The sequence below is a fragment of the Phyllostomus hastatus genome, unplaced genomic scaffold, assembly GCF_019186645.2.
Source record: "Phyllostomus hastatus isolate PE091 unplaced genomic scaffold, TTU_PhHast_1.1 phas_scaffold_1066, whole genome shotgun sequence".
In the NCBI taxonomy this organism is placed as follows: domain Eukaryota; kingdom Metazoa; phylum Chordata; class Mammalia; order Chiroptera; family Phyllostomidae; genus Phyllostomus; species Phyllostomus hastatus.
The window spans coordinates 16,164,604-16,188,861 of record NW_025334004.1 but is presented as its reverse complement, the minus strand read 5'-3'; the positions used below and the strand labels follow the sequence as shown (position 1 = coordinate 16,188,861).

General features: G+C 42.5%; 1 protein-coding gene across 1 annotated transcript in view; it reads right to left on the bottom strand.

Annotated features, from left to right (window-relative positions):
- The window catches only part of CFAP58 (cilia and flagella associated protein 58), a 105,603-nt gene extending 81,968 nt beyond the window's left edge, over positions 1–23,635 (bottom strand). Inside the window, exons 1-5 of the mRNA XM_045854520.1 lie at positions 23,618–23,635; positions 6,921–7,202; positions 4,757–4,905; positions 2,100–2,256; positions 1,038–1,232 (exon numbers count right to left, since the gene is read on the bottom strand). Of these exons, the coding sequence (XP_045710476.1) occupies positions 1,038–1,232; positions 2,100–2,256; positions 4,757–4,905; positions 6,921–7,202; positions 23,618–23,635 (801 nt within the window). The remainder of the gene's footprint in view (positions 1–1,037; positions 1,233–2,099; positions 2,257–4,756; positions 4,906–6,920; positions 7,203–23,617) is intronic.
- Positions 23,636–24,258: the final 623 nt, after the last annotated feature.

The window sequence follows — 24,258 nt, the reverse complement described above, 5'->3', positions numbered from 1 at the left end:
TAAGAAATGAGAAATGACAGACTAGACTTATTACTAAGTTACCTTAAACCACTCTTACAGGGGAAATGTTAAAAAAAAGGACCTTATTTAAAGTGCATAAAGACTGAATACAGTTCCCTAAACTTGAAAGTTAAAAGTAAACCTGTTAAGCTTCACACGATGGCTGTATCACAGCCAGTGAGGTTTATCCACGTCAGGATTATTGCTAATTGAAAATAAAATAAAAATAAATAAACTTGTAAAAAAATAAATCATATTCACACAATGGAATAGTATACAGCCATGAGGGTGAATGCCATATTGGGCTCTGTCCATTAGGACTCCCGGCCATGATGTCCCATATCTCTCCATGCTATCCAATATGGTACCTACAGTCTCATCTGGCTATTGAGCACCTTGAAATGGTACTAATGCAACCCTGAGAACTGAACATTTTATTTTCTTTCATTTTAAATAACAAATTTACATAGTCACATGCAGCTAGCGACCACCATGCTGGACCATGCAGTTCTATAACTACAGGGCAATGACATGAATGAATCTCATGGACAGAATGTGGAGTAAAGGAAAAACAGAAGAGTGAACACAGAAGAGTACACCTGTGTGGTTTTGCTTCTGTAAGGTACAAAAATGGGCAAAACCCCTCTCCCCTCAGAATTCAGCGTAGAGGTGACCCCTGGAGGAGGGGGTGTGAGGGTGTAACTGGGGTAGTATATCTTGGGCTGGATGCAGGTAACCAAGTGGAAAAAAATTCATCAAGCTATACACTGGTGGCTTACACACTTTTCTAAGTCTATTACATCATATGTTAATAAAAAGTTAAAAAGAAATTAACCTGTTGGAGCTGAAAATAAAAACAAGGGCACATGCCTACCTATAAGAGCCACTCAAAGTGCTAAGTATCTTTGCTACCAACATCTAGAGTAAAGGGAGTCTGCTGCTTTCCAAAGAAAATACAACACGTGCCAACAGACCACAAACAAAGGCATTGTTCCTATTTTTGCGGGAGCCCCCAGGGCAGCCGGCACCCCACACACCTTCTGCTCCTTCAGCTGCGGCTCCAGCCTCTGAAGCTCCTCCTTGCTCTTCTGCACGTACTGCTGCAGGGCCTTAATCTCCGTCTGCCTGCTGTCCATGTCCGTCTGGATCTGCTTGAGCTCTTTCTCTAGCTTTTCCTTCTTTCGAGTCTCCCTCATAACTTCATTCTGAAGTTGCTGGATTTCTTGTTGGAACTATGGGCACAGAAAGGACAGGGAGGAGAGAGATGAACCCCTCCCCAGGATGGGTCTCAACCAGCTGAGCTCCTCCCCTCAGATCCTTCATTTTGGGGGCAGTCACTTTGTAGTAGCATTTCCCCCAGAGGACAGTCCTCTTTGAGCCCCAATATAAAAACATGTCAAGACTGTTCTGTTTTGTTTTTCAGAGCCTTGACACCAAATGTCCACCCTGATGGTGGAAACAAATCCACAAAGAAAGTATAAAATCCAATTAAGCCCAGAACCTAGAGAAGTTAAACATGGAGGAAACTAATCCAATTCTCCAGCAATGGGTGCAAAATAAAATATAGCCAACTAGCCTAAATACAAAATTGTTTTTCACATGAGTACTGGATATTGCTAAAGAAAGCACTGTAGTTTTATCGAGGTATCCAAATTCTATAAAAGGCCTTTCTTCTTCACCTCATGCTCAAAAAAGTCTCATGTTTTTCTCCTAGAGGTGGGACTTATATTGTATATTATCTATTTGACTTCTGACTTAAAATAAGTGTTTGGAAGGGTTCAGCCAGATGGCTTACTTACAGTGGAAAGGTGTCAAGGGACCTACTTCCACCGTCCCCAGATGCCGGGCACCCTGGCCTTCACAGGGGAGGCCTTTTCCGGCCAGAACTGTAAGCAGTGCCCGGCCTGCCTCAGTGACTTCTGAGACAGAGACTGTTGAGAAAAGTGACTCCAGTCAAACTGCCCCATGGGAACCAGCCAGAGAAACATGCAGAGCAGTGGATGCTGCCTTCGGCATGTGCGAGAGGGAGACCGGGGAAGGACTAAACATCACGCCGGACGGTAACGCCCCCTCCTGGCGCCCTCCGTGGCAGGGCTGACCTGGCTGATGGTGTGCTCCACCTCTTCTCTGCTTCGCTCCGTGTCCTGCTGCTGTACAGCCGTCTGAGCTAGGGACTCCCGTAACTTCACCACTTCTGACAGGAGCTGGTCTCGCTCCTTCGTCACCTCTTCTTTGAATTTCAGTAAATCTCGGATACTAAAAAAGCAGAACCCAGGAGTCAGACTAAACAGCCTGGTTAGGGGGCCTTTGATCATCCTCTGAGCACGTTGTTACCGGGAAGCCTCCGGATCAGGGATGAATGCCCGTCAGGTGTGAAAGGGAAAGCTCTTCATGCCCTGACATGGAAGCTGTTTGTGAGTTATTAACCAAAAGAAAGAAGAGCCAATAATAATATGCGTAATACAATTCCCTTTCTTATACTTAAGAAGTTACAGCATCCATGTGTGCGTGTTTTATAGGGATTTTTTAGGGAAGTCCAGAAAAATAGACACCAACTGGTAACTTATCTCTGAAAAGTGAAATTTAGGGTGGAAGAGTTGGGGAGATGATCTTTACTTCTTAGTTTCCACCCCTCTCTGTTATTTTGAATTTGTTACCATAAGACCATAATTGCTATTGTCAAGTCTCACCCTAAGGAGATGCGAATTTAGGAAATTATTTATCTATGGCATCCGCTGGAGGGCTATGATCATGGCTACAAAGTTGGAAGCGAAGCATAAACATAGGCAAATAGTACACAGTGCCACTTTTCTATCCGTCGGCCACAGAGTACAGTTGCTCCCAAGGAAACGCAATCCACATCGAGTGTTCCCAACAACAAAATCTGGAAATCATTCATGATGCCAGTTTTTAGAGAGTATGTGATGATATTTGTTGATTTGAATTGTAAACCAGTTACTTCTGCATTTCAAAAACCATTACATATAATTTGTCACGACTTTCTGCAGAATTGGCATTTTGAAAGTAGAAAAACCGTGTCTGCTATGGCTTGTGCAGCAGAATTGTCTAGAGCAAGGTGGTACTTTAGAGCTGAGAAAGCAGAGGCCCATGCAGCTGACAGGCATCATCCTTTGACTGTTCAAAACACAGTAATTTAATAATGTTTATTTATGAACAACTTGACATAACATAAAGGAGCCTTCAAAGCCACACTAAAACTCTTCTCCAGAAACAAAACCTCAAATTCTAAGGTTACTGTGAAAAGAGAAGCTACACCTGAGTATACTGTTGAAGATAAAATTCTGGATGGACAGTTTCTTCAGTTTTCCTCCCCAACCATGTGCCAATCCTCATTAAAACACCTCCTAACGGAATCAGATCCCTCGTGTTGCTCTTCAGCAGTTGCTCTGATCATGCCTGGCTTCTTTGCTAGGGAAATAGAGTCCATTATGATGAGTGCCATACCTGTCTTTCTACTCCTTCTCCTAGTACCGACACTCAGAGCTATGTCTCAACCTGGGATAAGTGCATCTAGAAAGCATAAGAGACCTAGACATAAGTTAGATTTGGTTAAAGACGCTTAAGGAAGCATATGTGCATTTCTGAAAAATGCAAGGTTTTGCATGGCCTACACAGTGCTACACTCCTGAAGGGACGGTAAAGGTGTCTTTATTCAAGGAATTCACAGACTGATGGGTGCAGAAGCACATCAACAAGTAATTTCAGTACAATGTGACTGATGTCAAACTTGAGGTAGAGGATGGGTCTTACGGAAACAGAGAACGCAGTGACTCTCTGCTTGGTCATAGGGCCTGAAGGTGGGGAGGAAGTTGGAACGGAGATGCTGGTGGCAGTGAAGTTAAGATAGCGTTTGAGATGAATCTTGAAGGATGCATAGGTGTTCACAATATGCAGAAGGGAAGAAAAAACATTCCTGGCATAGAAAACAAGGTGTTCAAAGGTATGGAGTCATGAATAAGCAGTGTTGCTGGATATGAATCTAGCAAAGCTAACTGGGGCAGATCTAGGAAGGCATTGAAAGACGTGTTCAAGACTTCGGGCTTTGTCCTTCGGGAATGGGTAGCTGTCACAGGTGTTTATGCTAGAGATGGAAGCGTGCAGGTATGTGTTTCAGAGTCAGAAGTCTGGTACGTGGTGGATAGTAAAGAGGGGAGATGTCTCCTGGAGGGCAGGGAGATCAGCTAGGAGTCTACTGTCAAATCCAGCAGAGGTGGGAAGTCCCAACCAAGGCAGTAGCTCTGGCAATAGGGAGGAGAGAAAGACAGAAGTGAAGGCTGAATCAACAAGACAACATTTTAAGGGAGAAGGAGAGGCAAGGGAGAAGAGAAACTCCTTCTTCTGGCCAAGAACCTGAGAAGTTGGAAGGAGGGTGAGGCCACTAATTGCGGGGAGGGTAGGGGGCAGAGCTGGAAATCTGGGCAAAAAAGCAGCCAGTTCCATTCCACACACAGTTGAGAGAAATAAACCTGAAATCTTTACTCATTTTGAAACTGTAGTACTGACTCTTACACACCCAGAAGTTTACTATAACCACAAATTAGGAATTCTGGGGTGTGTAGAAAGGATATATTAAAAAGAAAAAAAGTAGCAATAGACAGAAAACAATCTCCAGGAAACCAACAAAGAAAGAGTGTCTTGTGTCACGTTCACAGTGACACTGACAAACTCCAGGCTGTCTGCTGAAGTTCTCTGCAAAAGCAAGTCCGACATACATCAAGAAGGCTGTGTGACCTACTTGCTGTCCTGGTCCATCGACAGTCCAGACCCTTGCTCGACTAGTTTGGTTAGTTTCACTATTTCCTCCTTCAGGGTAAGAATTGTCTCCTTCGCCTTCTGTTCTTTATCATAGGCCGAGTCCACCATCTTCCAGGCCTTTTCAATTTCCTAGATGGGCCACAGGACATCAGTGAAAAAAAACAGGCTAGGTTCCAGGATGCAAGATAAACTCAGCAAACAGAATAATAAAACAACGACAGTGTAGTAGTCATTTATGGAGAAAGAAGATTATATAGTATATGGTATATATTACATTTATATTGACTTTAACATGAGCTAGTCAATACTGATCACCTGTCTTTAGGGGGTATTGGAAAAAGTATTTGTGTGTGTGTGTGTCCACAAAGCGCACATACTGCAAGGGATATTATAACTAGGAGGATATTTCTAATAAAAATGTTAAGATAGGTTTGCAAAATTAAAAGTAAAAACTTATGCAATTTCCAAGTTCGGATATATTTTTAAATAAGCTTTATCACATAAAGATGATCTTGGATCCAAGCCCTAACTGTGAAGCTCTTGATAGAGTCTAAATAAAAAAATGTATTTTGCCCTTAGGTCCCAAGTGAATTCCTGATGGCCATGTGAGCTTTAGAACAACACACAGCAAGCTGGTCTTTCCTGTTTCCTAATTGTACACAGCAACTCAGTAATCCCCACTTCCAGAAACTCAAGCACAGGCCTTCTCTTCAAATGCCTACAGGGGAAAAAAATTCCCATAGCAGGGAATGGGAACAATGACTTCTGTAGTTTTGGCTTTCTTACTGTTATGAAATGCAATGTTGAATTGTAACATTAATAGTTAAAAGTGAATTACAGCCATCAAATAAATGAACAGTAAATATTGCAACATCCTTAAGTTTCACCCTGCCAATTAATCTCCTGCAAAATTTCATCCAGTGCAATGTAAATCCTTTATACAGGTAAGAATCCATTCACTTACAGTGAAAATATTCCACTTTCATGTTGACAAGGAATAAAATGGGGGACAGAGTATTTAATTTAATTAAATAAATTCATGCTATTACAATAGAGAGACATGACTCCAGTAAACTACACACACAAGTCAGTGGTTCAAAACAAAATGTCAGTTTATGGAACACGTTCTTCTGTAGCAACCATACATGCTCTGTGTTCACAAAACTAATGAAGGATATTTAAGTGAAAAGGTGATTATATGAAGATTTGTCCAAATCAACTTCACCAGCTAGATTTTAATCAATTCATGGCTTCCATGTTTGATTTTTAAATTTACAACAGAAAGCAGGGGGCTTTTCTCATTGTAAAATGAATTGAAGCTTTCTTTAGGTCAATTTTTCACAAAGAGAAGACCATGACTCCAGGAAGAAAATAACACTTCAAGAAAAGGCATTTCTAAGAAAATGTGTCTTATTTGTGCTGGTCTTTGAATGTATTTGAATTGGCAGATGTTTAGTTGCATGGTATCAAGGCAATTATCTTAAAAGTTTGTGATTTTTTTCTCATCACTAGGGTTTTAATTATAAATTAAACTCTTATCACCCTGAAATCAACACGGAATATTTATGTTTACCTTCAAAATAATGCAACACACTTGAGGCTGAAAAAATAAGTGTAAGACAAAGCCAGGTAAATCCCTGTCCTCCCATTACAAGGAACTGGGAGGAGCAGGGCAGAAGCAAAAAGGTGCTGAGAAAAAAAATCATGAAAATTACTATCTGGGTATTCCCAAAGTAATGTCTCCTAAAGCAGTAAAAAAAAAGGTAGGAATATGAAAATATCTTTAACAAGATATCATCATGACATATTTCATTACTATTCATCTTGTATCAAACAAGACATACTGACATTCCTAATATTACACTTATCCCGAAGTCTCTTTGCTAACCCATTATTTCTTAGAAACCACGCTGGTAAGGTTTTACATTATTTTCTAAATAGTGAAATTCACCCAGTCTAATTATTTTCTTTGCAAAAGAACATTATTCCCTAGGCTTAATGAATGTATAAATCATGTAAATTTCAACTTAATAACTCATTTATGTCCAGCCCAGAGCTGTCAATATGGTGAAAGGACGACGTTTTAAATGCAGGAGGCACTGATGGCAGCTCTCCATTGATTCCGTTCCCAGAAGATCACTGACCTTTTTCAAGGAGGCAATGGTGGTCTGATCGTCCTGGGAGAGCTTCAGGGCAGTGGCAACCTTTGCGGAATTAACCACAATCTCTGCATTGAGCTCTCTGCACTTGGCCATCAGCCGTCTTTCGTTGTCATAAGACTTTTTCATGATGGCGTGAAGCTTCTCATATTCAGTCTTAAATCGCTCCAGACCTTTGTCTCCTGAAAGTTCATTGAGAACCTCCTGAAAATCCTTTTCAATTTCTTCATATGCAGTTTCTTCCAGCACTGGTTTTTCACCCTTTTCCTGTAGAGCAGGGATAGGCATGAGCATTCCAACATTTGCACTATGACTATACAGGAGTTACTGTTAACATCCATGAATCAAAGACCTTCAGACAAGCAAAGTAAAAGCACTGGCAAGCAGAACATGTGTTGAACAGAGTTAAAACTCTGTGTTGGGAACAACTATATAATGTTCATGCCCGGATGCTACATCACACACACACACACACACACACACACACACACACACACAGGGGTAGGCAAAAGTAGGTTTACATTTGTGAGTACACAAAACAGAGTTGATTCTAGTATTATTATTTATTAATTATGATTTATTTGTATTACAACTGTAAACCTACCTTTTCCCACTCTGTATATAATATTTTCCACCACATGGTATTGTTATGGATTAGATTAAATGGGATAATTCACGTTCAACACTTAGCCAAGTATCTGGCAAATAGTAGGTACTCAATATAATGTTGATAGCTGTCATGATTATTCCAAACCCTCATCTATTTTCAATTGATCCTACTCCTTACTGCCCCCAGAACTGCAGAGGAAATCCATAGCACACTGAGGTCAGACACAGGGAGATCTTGATATAAACACCATGAAATCACACATACAGTGAAACCCATGGAAAATAGGGAATAGTCTCCTAAAAGACATTCCATTATTTTTATTCCTTAAGAACATTAGGCAAGGTCTTCTCCACAAGTATATTTAAATGCCCCCTGCACAATGCCCATGAGTCTTTTCCACATCTGCTTTCCATGACCACTGGACAACAAGTTATTTAAAACTATAAGCCCGGACATGTAAATGTAATTCAAGCAGGTCTGGCTATGACTTAAATGAGAACCCAGGAGTTAGTTACATAAGAATTCTTTTTTTCAGACCCCTTAATGCATAACAGGTGCTGTGACACAAAAAATTAAAAAATTTTTAAAAAGTCCAAATGAAAAACCAGATCAAAGCTCCAAAAATACAACTAAATGATGAAGAGATAACCAACCTAACAGATGCACAGTTCAAAATACTAGTAATCAGGATGCTCACAGAATTGGTTGAGTATGGTCACAAATTAGAGGAAAAAATGAAAGCTATGAAAAGTGAAATAAAGGAAAATGTACAGGGAACCAACAGTGAAGGGAAGGAAACCAGGACTCAAATCAACAGTTTAGAGCAGAAGGAAAAAATAAACATTCAATCAGAGCAGAATGAAGAAATAAGAACTCAAAAAAAATGAGGAGAGGCTCAGGAACCTCTGGGACAATTTTAAACATTCCAACATCAGAATCATAGGAGTGCCAGAAGGAAAAGAAGAAGAGGAAGAAATTGAAAACCTATCTGAACAAATAATGAAAGAGAACTTACCCATCTGGCTAAGGAAATAGACTTCCACGAAGTCCAGGAAGCTCAAAGAGAGTCCCAAAGAAGTTGAACCCAAGGAAGCACATACCAAGGCACATCACAATTACATTAGCCAAAATTAAAGATAAGGAATGTTAAAAACAGCAAGAAAAAAGGAGACAGATACCTACAAAGGACTTGCCATGAGACTATCAGCTGATTTCTCAAAAGAAATCTTACAGGCAAGAAGGGGCTGAAAAGAAATATTCCCAGTCATGAAAGGCAAGGACCTACATTCAAGATTGCTCTATCCAGCAAAACTATCATTTAGAATGGAAAAACAGATAAAGTGCTTCCCAGATAAGGTCAAGCAAGTTAAAAGAGTTCATCATCACCCAGCCCTTATTGTATGAAATGTTAAAGGGACTTTTTTAAGAAAAAGAAGATAAAAAATATGAACAGTAAAATGACAACAAACTCACAGCTATTAGCAACTGAACCTGAAACTAACAAAAACAAACTAAGCAAACAACTAGAAGAGGAACAGAATCACAGAAATGGAGATCACATGGAGGGTTATGAGCAGCGAGGGGGAGAAAAGGAGAAAAGGTACAGGGAGTAAGTAGCAGAAATGGTAGGTAGAAAATAGACAGGGGGAGGTTAAGAATAGTATAGGAAATGGAGAAGCCAAAGAACTTATACGCATGACCCATGGACATGAACTAAAGTGGGGGAATGCGGGTGGGAGGTAGTATGCAGGGCAGAGGAGAATAAATAGGGGAAAATGGGACAACTGTAACAGCATAATCAATTTTTAAAAAAAGAATTCTTTTTTCCCTAGTGTATACATTGAATTGTGTCCCTCAAAAAGTTATGTTGAAGCTCTAACCCCCAATACTTGTGAATGTGACCTTATTTGGAAGCAGAGTCATTGCATATATAATTAGTTTAGCTGAGGTCATACTGGAGTAGGGCGTGTCCTAATCCAAGCTTACTGATGTCCTCATAAAAGGAGGCGGGACTATAACTTTGTATTGTGATGGACTTTAACCAAATTTATTGTGGTAATCATTTTGCAGTATATGCATATATCAAATCATTATACAGAGTGGGCAAAAGTAGGTCTACAGTTGTGAGTTCACAAAATACAGTTTATTCTTGTATTATTATTTATTAATTATTATACTATTTTCCATAGGAATGACTGTAAACCTACTTTTTTCCACCACTGTATTTGCCCACCACCTAAAAGTAATACAATATTACATGTCGACTAAATCTCAATAAAAAAGAGTGGGGGTGAATTTGGACACAGACACACACAGGAAAATGCCACATGAAGACGGAGGCAGGGATTAGACTGAGGCAGCTTCAAGCCAAGGAAAGCTAAGGATCGCTGGCTACCAGCAGAAGCTAGGAAGAAGCAAAAAAGGATTTTACTGAGTCTAGAAGGAACATAGTCCTACCACCACCTTGATCTCAGATTTCTAGTCTCCAGAACTGTGAAACAACAAATTTCTGCTATTTCAAACCACCCACTTTGCAGTAGTATGTTATGGCTGCCCTAGCAAACTAATACACCTACTTCTTGTTAGGTACAGCACAATAATCCAAAAGAATAGTTAATATATTTATTCATCTATTCAGTAAACATTTATTGAACAACTGCTATAGGTAGGTTGGAATGATGGAGCCTATAGGAGAGACCAAGATAAAGAATAAACAACCCTCCCACAGGAAATTTATGCCTTAATGGTTGATAGGGTATGTTTTCCCATAATGGAAGTATAGAATTTGATACCTGCCATAAAATAGACTCAAAATTCTACGAGGACAGAATTACTCCCAGCAGCAAGAATTAAAGCAAATTTCATAAAGAAAATGGCATTTGACCAGGCTCGGAAGAGAAAATGGAATCTTCACAGGTACGAGTATGGAGACAGAGGGGATCCCTGGCAGATGATAAAGCATGAGCAAAGGTTCAGGGTCAAGGATCTCAAATTTGAGACTGAATAAGAAGCTCTAGCTGGCTAAAGTATAAGAAGAGAGAAGGGCTTTGGCATCAAAGCTCTATTGCTAATCAAAAGAAAACAATTGAGACTATCTTTAATTCCAATAATAAAGTAAAATTCAAATTTACCCTGGCCTGGCTGGTGTGGCTCAGTGGATTGAGCACTGGCCTGTGAATCTAAGGGTCATCGGTTCGATTCCCAGTGAAGACACGTGTCTGGCTGGGTTGCAGACCATGTCTCCAAGGGGGGGGGGGCGGTATTCGAGAGGCAACCACATGTTGATGTGTCTCTCCCTCTCTTTCACCTCCCCGTCCCCTCTCTCTAAAAATAAATGAATAATATCTTTTTAAAAAAATTCACCCTAAAGATTCTGGGCAACTAGTCTAGTTTCCCTTCTGCTTTGACAAGCCTGTCTTGCCCAACATGAAGAAAGTCTGCATATTTTCGGTTTTCAAAAACATTAGTTCTATTGATTAAATTTCTAAGGACAGCACACAAGCAAAACAGAGCCCACAACTTAAAATAGATGTCAAGTCACAAGCATATCTAACATGTCGTGTAACCATGTTAGTACTAACATTAAACTCAACAAAAGTTTTCTTCCTGACTAAAAGCAGATTATTGCAAAGATCGCAATACAGCAATTCCACAAAGGAGGGAAATCACATTAAGGAAACATGGAGCTGCTGCTGCTCTGTGCTTTCCCCTTGTTGATGCTAAACAGGAGCACACCCAGAAATATATCATGGCAATGTTCTCAGTTCCGTCCCTGTACATGGTATTCACATCAGCTCTCGATCACCAGCCTAATGATTTGTTGGCAGACCAGGTTTCCCTGTACACCTGGCACTCAGCACAGGCATGGGAAAATATCAAAGAAAGGAAAGTTTCAAAGGAACTTTTATGAACAAAAGAGATTTGTTTATATTGTTGTTACTATTAAAAGCACAGCAAAAAGTATCTCTTAGCTGTGACCAACAACCAATGGGTATTAACACTGCTATGGCACATAAAGGTATTTATTTTGGAAACATGGTTTCAGCATGAACTAATCAGAGAGGAACTGTGATACTCCATCACTCAGTACCTATCTAAAGTGTTTACTACCTGCCAGGCGCTGTTTTAGGTCCTGGGAATATCAATTAGTGGGGAAAAGGGAAAAGGGAAAGAAAGCCACAGTGAAAAATGAGGCCAGAGTGGAAATGAAGACTTATGAAAGCAGAGATGAGAAAAAGTTGGCTGAGATTAAGTGAGAAGAAAAACAGAAGGAAGAAATAAGGGGAGATAATGAAAGGAAAGGGAGAGGAGGGAATAATTATTTCATAGTATTGGTATCTGGGGCTAATATACAGAAAATGAAGAAGAATGAAATAAACCAAGGCGACTAGTTGGGGGGAAGGAAATACTGAAAAGCAAGTAAGGGGGGGGGGGAGAGAAAATTAGAAGGAATGGGAGGAGGAGATGGGGAGAGAAGATATGAATGAGTGAGGCGGAAGATGGGGTGTACTACAGTGTGGGGGAGTGAATAAAGGCCAGGAGATCATAGCACGATGGTCAGTGATAACACAGAGCACTGGTGATGGGCTGAAGAGCTTAATGAAGATGTGTCACAGCAGGTAATCAGTTGAATCATGGTGTGACCCGTGTTCAAGACCGTGAATAGGGATGATAGTAGATATCTATGAAGACTTCTTGTGGGTCCCATGTCAGTGAGACATCAGTATGTCTATGTGTATCTCTCTTGTGGATCAAAATGTAGGAGTGGGTGGGTGCCTGTCGCGAATTTCCTACTACGCTTAGCACAGAGCCAATTTAATAGAGGGGGTGGGGAATATCCACCCACTCAACTGAAGGACGGAAAGGAGGTAATGGGGCCAGAGCCGACTGGGACGGGGTGAGGTGAGCCTGTGGATAGGGCTGGGGTGTTCATGCGGAAAATACTGACAGAGGACAGTAGGAGAGGGACAACGGGGAGCAGGCGAGGGAGAGGTGGCACAGAGAAGGGCACTGGCTCCTGACCTCAGCCATCCTGACGCTGTCTGGCGGCGGCCTCAGAGCCTGCTGTGGACGTCGCAGAAACTGGGAAGGAGTCTGAGGAAGGGTCTGTGCACTGCCCCCAGCGTTTGAAACCGCTCCACGTTACCACGTTACCACGTTATTTCTATTGCCAGCAAGTAGGCGCTCGGCGTCCTCCCGTCGCCTGGCAACGGTCACGCCCTCCAAGGGGAGTAATTGGACGTTCGAATGGGGCCTGCCTCCGGGCGGTGTTCCTCCGAGAAATATGCAAATATTCTGAATGGGGTGGGACCAAGGAAATAAGGGGGCGGTGCCTCTGAGATACTAGTAGTAGTCCCAAGGTGAGCGCAGAGGTTAGAAACACCAAAGAGAAAGAGAGCAAGGATGGCAAGGAGCAACCAAGAAAGAGGACTGTGGAGGAGACTGGGGAGCTGGCGAAGGAGAACCGAAAGACTAACGCTTACATAGAAATGTGAATCAGACAGTCCTGGAAGAGAAAAGGACCGGCAGCCACCCTCTGCCCTCTGACAGAGAGATTCTGTCATGGGAAAAAGAAATCACCTCAATTCGAGTGAATTCCAACCCTTAGGAAGTGGTTACTGTGTGCAAGACACAGGCAGGGAAAACAAAGGTGGAGGGTTCAAAAGGTTTGGTTACTGGTGGTGAGAAAAATGGGATGCAGAGCTCAAGACACCCTGGGAAAATGTGCCCAGGTATTGGAGCCACGTGGGGAAAATCTGCGGAGCACCTGGGGCTCCTCTCTCCAGACCGTGTCTCCGCCTACCCCCACCTCCTTCTCCTTCGCTGGAGACTTCACCCCTTAGACTTCAGGTTCAGAGAATGGGAGAAATTAAACTTCTTGGTTCATGAATCAAGAAAGATCCCTCTCTTTTTATTTTTTCCCCTTTATCCCTATCCCTACTCCCACTCCTCATCCTCAGCCCCATCGGCATTCATGCTACTGAGCTTGGATATGTATTTTTGAAAATTGTATAGCATTTTTAGTGGTATCAGACTTTAGGGTACCGTCTTATTTTCTCCTGTTTCACTCAACATTCTTTCCCAGTATCTATCCATGGTTGCAGTTGGTATTGTAATCCCAGTTCATTGCTTCTGATTGCTGCATAGTATCCTGTATGGGGCATCCACACATTGTACTTCCATCCCCCAAATGACGGATACCAAGGCTGCCTGCACATCTCGAGTACCACAAACAGTGCAGCAATGATCATCCTTGTCTGTGGTCCCTCACAGACCTGTGTGCAAATTCCTCTGAAATATATGCCTAGGAGTGAGATTGCTCAAGTCATGGGGAGTATTTGTGCACAAAGACACCCAGCCAGGAGGCCAATGGGAGGTGAGAAGCGAGCCCCACTCTCTTCCCCATATCCTGTGCCCTACTGGAGAAAGATGTCTCCTTCCCATAAAAGCTCTGTTCCTTAGTCAAGTCACGAGCCTAAGAAGGCTGGGCTACCCAGAGGTTGTGCCTCTTTTCCAATATACCTGCCCAGGGGTGAACTCCATTTTCCAAGGGCACAAAGGTGTCTGGTAGCCTGATGGAGGCCTGAGCACTTAACCTCACCAAGCACTGCTAGACCGCACACCAGAACTGCTGCCCTACACTACACTCCAGTGTACAGTGTGAAGGTCTCTGCCCCCCATTCCCACCCTTGCCAGCATGTGGTAGTTTATTTGTTTATAAAGTCACAATGTTTACTAAGTGCATGATACTATTCTAAGTGCTGTATAAATACTGACTCATTTAATGAGTCAATTTTTAAAAAATTTCTGTCACTATTGAAAAGCATCAACACATATTTTTTAAATTCGCATTTCTCTGACTACTAGTGAATTTGAGCATTTATTTATATATTTATAAGCCACCTGGTGTCTCCTTTTGTGAATTGTCTATAGCCTTTGCCAATTATGCTATTGGCCTTTTCCTTTTTGATTTGCAAGAGGTCTTTGTAAAGTCTGGAAAACCATCTGCTTTCAAAGATTGGAAACTTCTCCTGTGACATCCTTTGTAGAACAATAATCCTTAATTTCGTAACCCTTTATATATACATTTTATTTTTATATGCCTTTTTCAGTGTGATTTAAGAAGTCCTTCTCAATCCCAAGGTCCTAAAGGTATTCTCTGTCATTTTCTTCTATTAGCTTCATAGTTTGACTTTCTCACACTCAGTTCTCCAATCCATCTGGAGTTCATCCTTTCATTTGTGTTTGAGATGAGGATTTGATTTTATTTTTCTCAATGGAGTGAGCCAATGTTTCAACACCTCGGTTCCTCAGTATACGTGGGTGTGTTCTGAGATATCTGGGCTGCTCCTGCATCAGTGCCATGGGTTTTATGGTCACTATGGTCACTATGGTTTTGTGACCAGGCATCAATCGTGGTTAAAGGGCAGGGCCCCCACCCCTACTTCTGCCAAAGCTACATTAGCTGTTCATGAACCTTTATCATCCCATATAACTTCAGGGTGTTTTTCAAGTTCATCATGAGAAATTTTCATTGGAACTTCACTGAGTTTATAAGTTCACCTGTGGAAAATTACCATTCATGCCATGATATCTCACTCATGAACTGAGACTGTCTCTCTGGTGGACAAATAGGACAAAACCTGGCCGAGGCACAGTGGGGGTGGGTGGCAGATGGAGCTGACGAAGCCGGTGGAACCAAACTATAAGCCAAGCTAGCAGAAACGGGGTGCACAAGGGCGGGCATCACGTCTCAGGCTGCCTGGTAGGCTTACAGGAAACCTGACTCCACGTTGGGACCACCAGCTGGGGGACCACCCTGATCTAGAGAGACTCCACGACATTCCTGAAGGTACATAACATGGGAGAATGACCTAGCCATTCGTGTCTTGTGCCATTGTGAGGCTCTGTCTTCTCATCCCACAGGAAACTCCTAAAGGACCATGGCACAAACAGGCGACCTGCCAAGGTGACAGGAATTCAAACCAGAAGACACTCTTTTTAAATAACTGCTACATTGCAGGCACAGGGGGGCACAAAAACCACAGACCTGACTAAGGCAGAGTCACTGCCATTTGCATTGGGGGAGAGGGAGAAAAGTGTACAATTCTAACACATAAGTATGGTGGGATCACTTGAACATGGGTGCTCAGGGAACCTAGACACTGATACTTGAAAGCATTTCTTATGAGGTGGGGAAAGACAGGCCCGAATGTGGGAGATCAGGGAACCACAGGAGACTGAAAGGAACGTGACACGTTCGACTCACAGCAAAGAGATGCAGGGGGACCTACACATGGATGAATGAATGGATGCGTGCACGGTTGGACAAAGCTGACGAAGGAAAATGCTTTGCTTCTAATTTTTCAGATTCCTGACAAACACTCACCAACCTGCTCCCCTTTGTTGTTGTTGTAACTCAAAGGAGCACTAGGTGGCATTATACCACCAAAAGTCCTCCCAGAATACAGCCCCACCGGGATTGAGCCAGACCCAAATTTAGACAAAGTGCTTCTACCAATCTCATGTGTCATTACACCCATGTAATTTATTAACTGAGCACCTACTATATTCTCAGCCCTATGCTGCGGAGGATATGAAGGAGTTGAAAGGGTCTCTTCCCCTGCAAAGAACATGAGAAGCAAAATATGCATGCCATCCCTCCCCCGCAAAAAAAGTTTTAAAACAGGTGGAGGCGGGATGTAATGAGGATGTCAAGACTTACTATCCAGTGTAATCCGAACCTTTTGACCTTCTGGTGCCTTCCTACCACTCCTTGTTACACTGGATTCCTCCGTTCCTCATATGTCTTGTTCTTTCCCGTTGCTTGGAATTCACACAGGCTGACCTCTCTGTCTAGAATACTCAGCCCTCCCTCTTCACCTGGCCGACGCCCACCCATCCTTCCTAGAAATTTCACTTCCTCAGGGGGACCTTTCCTAGCCAACCCCCAACACCAGACACCTTTTCAAGCACCATGTGTTCCACTTCTTGGACCAATCCCACAATATCTCTCTCTTCCACCAGGCTGTCAAACGATGAGAGGACAAGGACTACATATGTCTCATCCAGCCCTGTTTCCACTGGTGGTATGGGCTGAATTGTGTCCGCCTAAAACTTGTATGTGGAAGCACAAGTCCCCAAGTACATCAGAATGTGGCTATATTTGGAGACAGGGCCCTTAAAAAGATAATTCAGTGAAAATGAGGCTCTTTGGGTGGGTCCTAATCCGATCTGACTGATGTCCTTGTAAGAGGAAAGTTGGACACACAAAGAGACACCAGGGAAACACACACAGAGGAAAGACACAACTGAGAAAGGGGCCATCTGCAAGGCAGACGCAGAGGCCACAGGAGAAACCAAACACCTTGATCTTCAACCTCTAGCCTACAGAACTGCAAGCAAATACACTTCTGCTGCGTAAGCCACCCAGCCTGCGGGACTTTATTGTGGCAGCCCCAGCAAACTAGTATAAATGACCCTCACTCCGCTCAGTATGTAACTATTAAGTGAACAACTATTGAATGAGTTCTAAAATAGGGAAGACCAGTGAAGGATGGCATTATTAGGGAAAAGTACATGGTAGACATAGCTCTTGGACTTTACCTTAAGTGATAACATATGAATTATAGACATGGAAGAAAATAGAAAGAATTCCAAGTATGAGAAATAGCCTTGGGCAGATCCAAAGGCAAGAATGCAAAAATCCTGCAGCGGGGAGGGCGGGGCCCCTACCGGGTGCGGGTGGACACTAACATTGATAAGAGGGGGTAGGTGGACGGTGGGAGCTTTGGGAGAATAGTAAACAAGCAGCTGCCAACTCAAAGGCCAGACAGACAGACCCATTCTGGGCAAATGGCCGCATATGGACCCATTCACCCTGCCAGATCACTTGACTGTGTGGTCATGAACTATAGTACCTCTGCAAAGCTCCAGGTTTAAACCTGGATATAAGTGCCTCCTAGAGCACCCTCCTAGGACACCTAAGCTGTGCGCTGTGACTCAGTAATAGGAGCAGCATTATGTACACAGTGCTCACCTCCTCAACGGCACCCAGGGAGGACATAAAGCAAAACTCCCAAAAAGCAGACAGAAACACTAATAGGCAGCCCTACGTGGAAATCCCCAGCCTGCAATGCAAAGCAACTCTTTCCTCAAAAGAGGCTACTTCTCTAATGGATCACTGAGGCCCTAGAAGCAATTTGGGGGGCTTCTACACAGCCCACAATCTTCTAGTGAGACAAGTAAAGATGTTGTTACTAGTGAGACTGGTAACTCCCACCCAGAAATGTGTTTCTCCCTGAAGCCAAAGTGTTCTAGACAGCTCTCCCTGCTCCCCAGTGTCAGCTGGATGGGTCAGGAGTAGAGACCTAACCCACATGAGGCCAATTCCATTCTTTTTCTTGGGTATCTATAGTTGGGACCCAGCCTTGAAAGTCACTCTGTTCTGAGGCCTGGAACTGTGTGAAACCCAGGAGAGACAGAAAAAGGTGGGCTGCGTAGCGGGAAGAATAAAGCAAATGAGCGGGGCGGGGTGGGGGGGGGGGCAACCCACAGGACCGAGAGAGGAAAGGAGAGTTGGGGGAGAGGGAACTTCCTTGGTTGTTGGTGCCCCTTCAGATTGTGGCTACCGTCGTCCCTGAGGAGGCCCACCGACACCTGTTCTCCTGCTAGATACTTTCATTCTTCCTAACAAAGTCGCCTTATTTGTTTCATCTACAGGAAGTGAGTTTCCGTGGCTTATACCTGCCTCCACTCCAAAAACAGCCCCCAAAGCCCTGACCAACACGGGTCTTCTTTGTACAGGCGTTCTTGTGAAATCTCTGGATTTGGCGTCCACGAAATCTGAAACCCGCACCTGCAGTCCCCCAAAACAGGGCAAACACTGTTCAGGTCACCATATCAAACATTCCTCCTCCAGGCTGTTGGGAAGATTAAAAGCCCACGTGCGGCAGAAAATTGTTATCATTTATCAGCTGCCCCCATACTCACCTTAGATGACAGAGCCGAGTCCCAGCTGGCTAGTGCTTTCCAAAACCGTTCAGACCATATTTTATTTCTTTAATCTGCTCCATTTCCAGCCTGCTGCAGAGGTAACTTAACAGAACATTTGTGGAGCATTTGACATCGATTCCCAAAGGGTCTTCATACAAACTCCCCTCTTGATACCAAGGGAGGCAAGAAAGCTCAGGCAGATTTATTGGGAAGACGGAAAGGTCAGGCGCGTGGAGGAGGCAGCGGGCAATCTGCCACTGCAGGAGATCATTCTTACCAGGGGAAGGAGATGACAGTGTCACAACCACCCAGTCATCTTACCTGGCTGAAGTTTTAATGGCTTAACAGCGACAGTAATCTTCCTGTCAGACTACTTTTGGGTATGACAAGTTAGGCTAAGTCATTTAGTTGGTGCTTCTCACCCAAGAGGCCAAAGCCATGGTGACTTACACAGACCAACTGGCTAACCAGATTGGTTAAAAGGACTGGCTTCACACAACCTGTTTCCACTACAAATAAATAAACAAATTGAATAAGTGAGTGAATAAGCAAATAAATTAATAAATAAAATTGTTTTTAATCAAATTGATGATGGGTCAATATTTTTATCTCTACTATCCCCTGAAAACACCTTATTTTCAAATACCTCTAGACTTCACATATGCAGGTCCCTTGTCTGAAATACCCTGTCTCCTTCTTTGTCCAGCGAGTTTTTCAAGATTCAGCTCAGTGTCACCTCCTCCAAGAAGTCTCCCCAGGTTAGGCACCCCTCTTCTGTGATGCTAGAAAACATGAGTGTCCCTCTGTCAATACACTATATTTTAATTGTGTATTTATTTCTATGTCCTTCCCATAAGACCAGAAGAACCAGCCTTTTCTTTTATATATCTATGGTGCTGATACATAAGAGATACTCAAAATAGAAGGTCTGATGAAAAAAAGGAAAGAAGGAAAAGAAGGAACTAAAGAAGAAAGAAGTAGGAATACACTTAGCTTATACACTAAGACACACAGCAATTACTCCTGGGAGTCATTAGTGATTAAGGAAAGTTAAAAACTATTGGAACACAAACATTTAAGATTCTAAGAAGCTGGAAAAAATCACCATCAAGGACAAGCAGGTCCCCAAACAGAAGTAATAAGAATAACAATTAAATGCATTTATCTCATTTTTCTTCCCATCTGATGCAAGTGACAAAGAATCAAGTCTTTCTTCCTCTCCCCACCCCAGGGCCAAATGCACAGTAGGTACTCAAAAAAGTGGGTGCCCTGCTTCTCGTGGCAGCAAAGACAGACATCTAGAAAATGAAACTCTTTGCTGTATGAAAGGACTAGATTCTCTTTCCTGCCATATAGGTAGGTTGCTTTCTTTCCAATATCTGCTGCCAGATCTACTGAATAATTTCAGCAGCAGAAGATGCCTGCTGAGCATCTACTGTGAACAGGTGTTCTCCGAGGCAATTAGAGGGAGGCAAAAAGCCTGGACCCACCCCAGCCCCCACCCCCAACCAAAGGAGCTTGAAACCCAATGTAAGCCAAGTAGAATAATTCAAATCTCCAGGATGGCAGAGACCAGTCTAAAATGCCAATATATTTTAGAATCTAACACCAGACTCTGCAAACTTTTTCTGTAAAGGACCAGATTAAGAGATATTTTGGGCTTCACAGGGGCACATGGTCTCTGTAGCAGCTACTCGAGACTCTTCCATCATAGCACAAAAGCAGCCACAGACAATACTTAAATGAATGGTCATAGTTATGAGCCAATAAAACTTTATTTACAGAGGCAGGTGTTGCTCTGGAGTTGGCCTGTAGGCCATAGTTTGCCAATTCCTAATTTAGCACAAAGCCTGCCATATAGGAGGTGATCAAATATTTATTGAACAAATGGATAGATGGATGGATGGGTGAATAAAGGTTTTCCTAAGTTACAGCACGGTGATTTGTTTTAAAGCCCCTGTGTATCATCTTTAGAATTAACTGCAGGGAGAGATAAGCTTGATAGAAATTATCTGACAGTCTTTCCCACTCCAAGTGATGTGTGGATGGAAATTTAACATGTATAAATCACCAACAGCTTTCATAACTGAGATGTGAGCCAGCAGGGTAATTTAAAGAAGCATTTTTTCAAACTGTGGATCATGACTAATTAGTAAAGTGTGACCTGCATTTTTTTTTTCATAAAAGGGTAATGATAGAAATAGAAAAACGAAAGGGAATATACCAGGGTATATCACAATTAGTAAGCATAAGCCTTGTTTTTAAAGAAATTTTCCATTATAACACACTTGTATGTGAGTATATTGGATTCTGAGGTAATACTTATTTTTCAAAATAGTTTGAAAAATATTCTAACTATCGTCATCTCATTTGGGGGGAAATTCAGTGTAGTTGTACATTTGAAGGGGCTTTGCTATGAGCATGACATAGAGTCATATATTTAAGGGCAAGATTCTGGAGCCAAGTTTCTGGTTCAACGCCTCACTCTGCCACTGATTAGCTGTGTGACATTGGGGAAGTTACTCAGCCTCACCAGGCCTCGTTTTTTCATCTGTTAAATGGGAATATGAATGACACCTACTCTATGGGAATATTACGAGAAATAATGAGTTGTTACTTGTAAAGTGCTTAGAGTAATACCTAGCACCTAGGGTAAGCTTTAGCTATTAATTTTCTGTTCTGTCTCTAAGCAAAAATGTGACCTTTAGTATGCGACCTAACTTCTCTGGGCTGCATTTTTGTTAACTGATTTCTAAAGGCCCTGCAGGCTTCCACATTCCTAGAAGAGCTGGAGGAGTCCTGGGACAGACTTTGAGGGAAAAAATAGCCCATCCTGTTCAACGGACACCTTGGAGATCTCGCCGAGCAACCCGTTCCAGTGAGACATCCTGTAAGCCGACTTGTTGTTACCTCTCAGAACTGCATGCCCAGGTGAATTCTGGATAGCGAGGGACTGGCCAAATCAAGGAAAATGCTCCTTTTTTCCATCCGTCAGACTCTTCGTAACTAGCATTGGCTTCCTGTCTCTCCCATTGTCGTGTATTTTATTCCATATACTGGGACAACCGCAGCTGGGGGCAAACAGGAAATCTGTCCCCATGTTTGTCTTTCGGTTGTCATTGTCGTGTTCCTGACTGTGAAGTGCGGCGTGAAGCTGCCCACAGTCGGTCCGGTGTTTGGCACAACTCACCTTTCGCTGTGAATTTCAAAGCCATATCGAACACCTCAGATCGTGCAGAACACATATGAAGAACAAGTCAACATAAAATACGTGAAGTTATGGCTGAATATTCACAAATAGAAAAATAAGAGTGGCCAGTGATAATGTTCTGTTCAGCCTCACTTATAATTAAAGAAATGCAAATCAAGGCATTGAGATATCTTTTTTTTCACCTATAAAAGAAGCAAACTAAAGTTAGGAAATAGCCAATGTTGAAAAAGATGTAGGGAAACAGGCATTCTCATTTTTTATCGGTAAGTCTATATTGGTGAAACCTCTTGGGAGGACAATTTTGCAATATATATCAAAACAGTAAGTGAACATAACCTTTGACCAGCCCCAAACTATCAAAGCATTGAATCAAAGCAGCCACCTATCTACAGACTTAAAAATAAAACCCTATTTGTTTAAGCCTCCTGTAGTCTCAGACACATATAAAATTATAATCCGGTATTCTGTTACCTGCAAACAAACATATTCCTAATTGAGGGGGGGGCGGGGGTTGTTTTGTTTTGCTTCGTTTTTTGTAAGGGGATTGCTAAAAGAGAACATGCTTATCTTGCACTGACTTTAACGTGAAAATTTCACCCTGGCTAGTGTGGCTCAGTGGCTTGGGTGACAGCCTGGAAACCAAAGAGTTGCCTGTTCGATTCCCAGTCAGGGCACATGTCTGGGTTGCAGGCCAGGTCCCCGTCAGGGAGTATGCAGCAGGGAGTGCGGGAGAGGCAACCACACACTGATGTATCTTTCTTCCTCTTTCTCCCTCCCTTCCCCTCTCTCTAAAAATGAATAAATAAATTTTTTAAATGAAAGTTTCTATTATTTCCCCATTAAGCATGGTATTGGCTTTAGGACTGAACTTCACTTTTTTATCAAATTAACCAAAACAATTTATTTATACATAGACAATGAATTTTGTCTCATGACTTTTCAGGATCTATGGTGATCTTTCCATTTTTCATTTCATGATGTGATGTTCTTTTGCTGTGTTGCTGGGATTCCTTGTTAACATTTTTTCTTAGGGTTTCTAAAATGGTATTTATAAATGAGATTATTATGTTACTTTTCTTTATTTTCCCCTTTCTATGAGTTATTTTTATTGGATTTTTGACTGATATTACTGCCCTGATGAAAAAAGAATTTCATTCACTGAGGTTTTTAAATCTAAGTGACTAAATTTTTATTTTTATATATTGTATTTGAGTTGTTTCAAATTTGCTTACTCTTTTTTCATAGTGTTATATTCTGTATTTTTGACTCTGTAGTTATTTTTGAACATGACTATTCTACCATCTCTTCCAAATTGTTCTATCATCTCAATTTCTCAAGGGGCTAATTCCCCAGTTTACTGATTCAATTCACCCCTCATGCGGTTCAGTTCCTACTTTCGTTTATAATTTCTTATTATAAACTCATCATCAATGGCAGTTATTCATGCTGTGAGAGATCAGAATAAACAAGTGGTCTTTGCATTTGCCGCTGAAAGGACCAAGGATTGGATTCATCACTTTGGAACCGGCTTTTATATTGTGTTGACTTCAGAATTCCCTCAGCACATGGGGAGTGTAAACTGGGGCCTCGTGCCAGTGAATGGCATAGGCGAGACAGTGGTTTCACTTTCGATAGCAGGCATTTTTAAAAAATTCGTCCAGAGTCCCAGACAAACCACAAAGTTCCTCACTGTGGCCTTGGACCAGTGGAAGGATTTTTTTTTGCGGGGGGAGGGCGGGGGGCAGGGTGGTTTTTGTTTTTCTATCCTCCAGTCACTAAGAGCATTTCCAGTGTCCCAGCTTTAAGTAGAGGTCTCAAGTCCAGATCTCCAGCTTTCTAGAACACAAGGCCAGAGTGGGCACTCACCTCCCAGTCCTTAGCCATCGGGGCTTTATAGTCCTGTCAAATACTCCTAGGTGCCTTAGAGTTCCCTCTTCCTATCTCATACCCAGAGATTCCTTCCTTTCTTTCAACTGTTCACTTTTTTTTTTTAGCATTTCTGTGTTTGAAGCAGAGGTTACCTGACTTCTTGGACTCTGATGTTCCCCCCAAAATTGAATCCTTTGTACTTTTCTGTCCTTTAAAACCCCCTTCTAGACTAACCACAAGGGGCTATGGAAACTACAGGGCAGGGGGTGGGGGGAGGGACGTCTAACTCAGGCCTGGGTGTTCAAGGAAAACTTTCGGAAGAGAAACCGCTTAATCTGACACCTGGAGACTGAGCACATATCAGACAGGAGGAAAAGTGTGCATGCATTGCGGGTGACAGGTTGGAGGAAGAGGTGGGGTGAAGGTTGCCAGCAGGAGAGAGCACATGTGAATACCTAGGTGGGTGGGGACAAACCAAGTATCACATTCTGAGAAGCACCGTTTCCAAGAACTGCAAGGAGTTGGGTGTGGAACATGAACTGAGAGGGGGTTGGTGAGGTAAGTAGGGGCCAGTTCATGAATGGCCCCTGTGCCAGGTTAGGACAGTGGACCTCATGCTGAGAGCAGAGGAAAGCCAA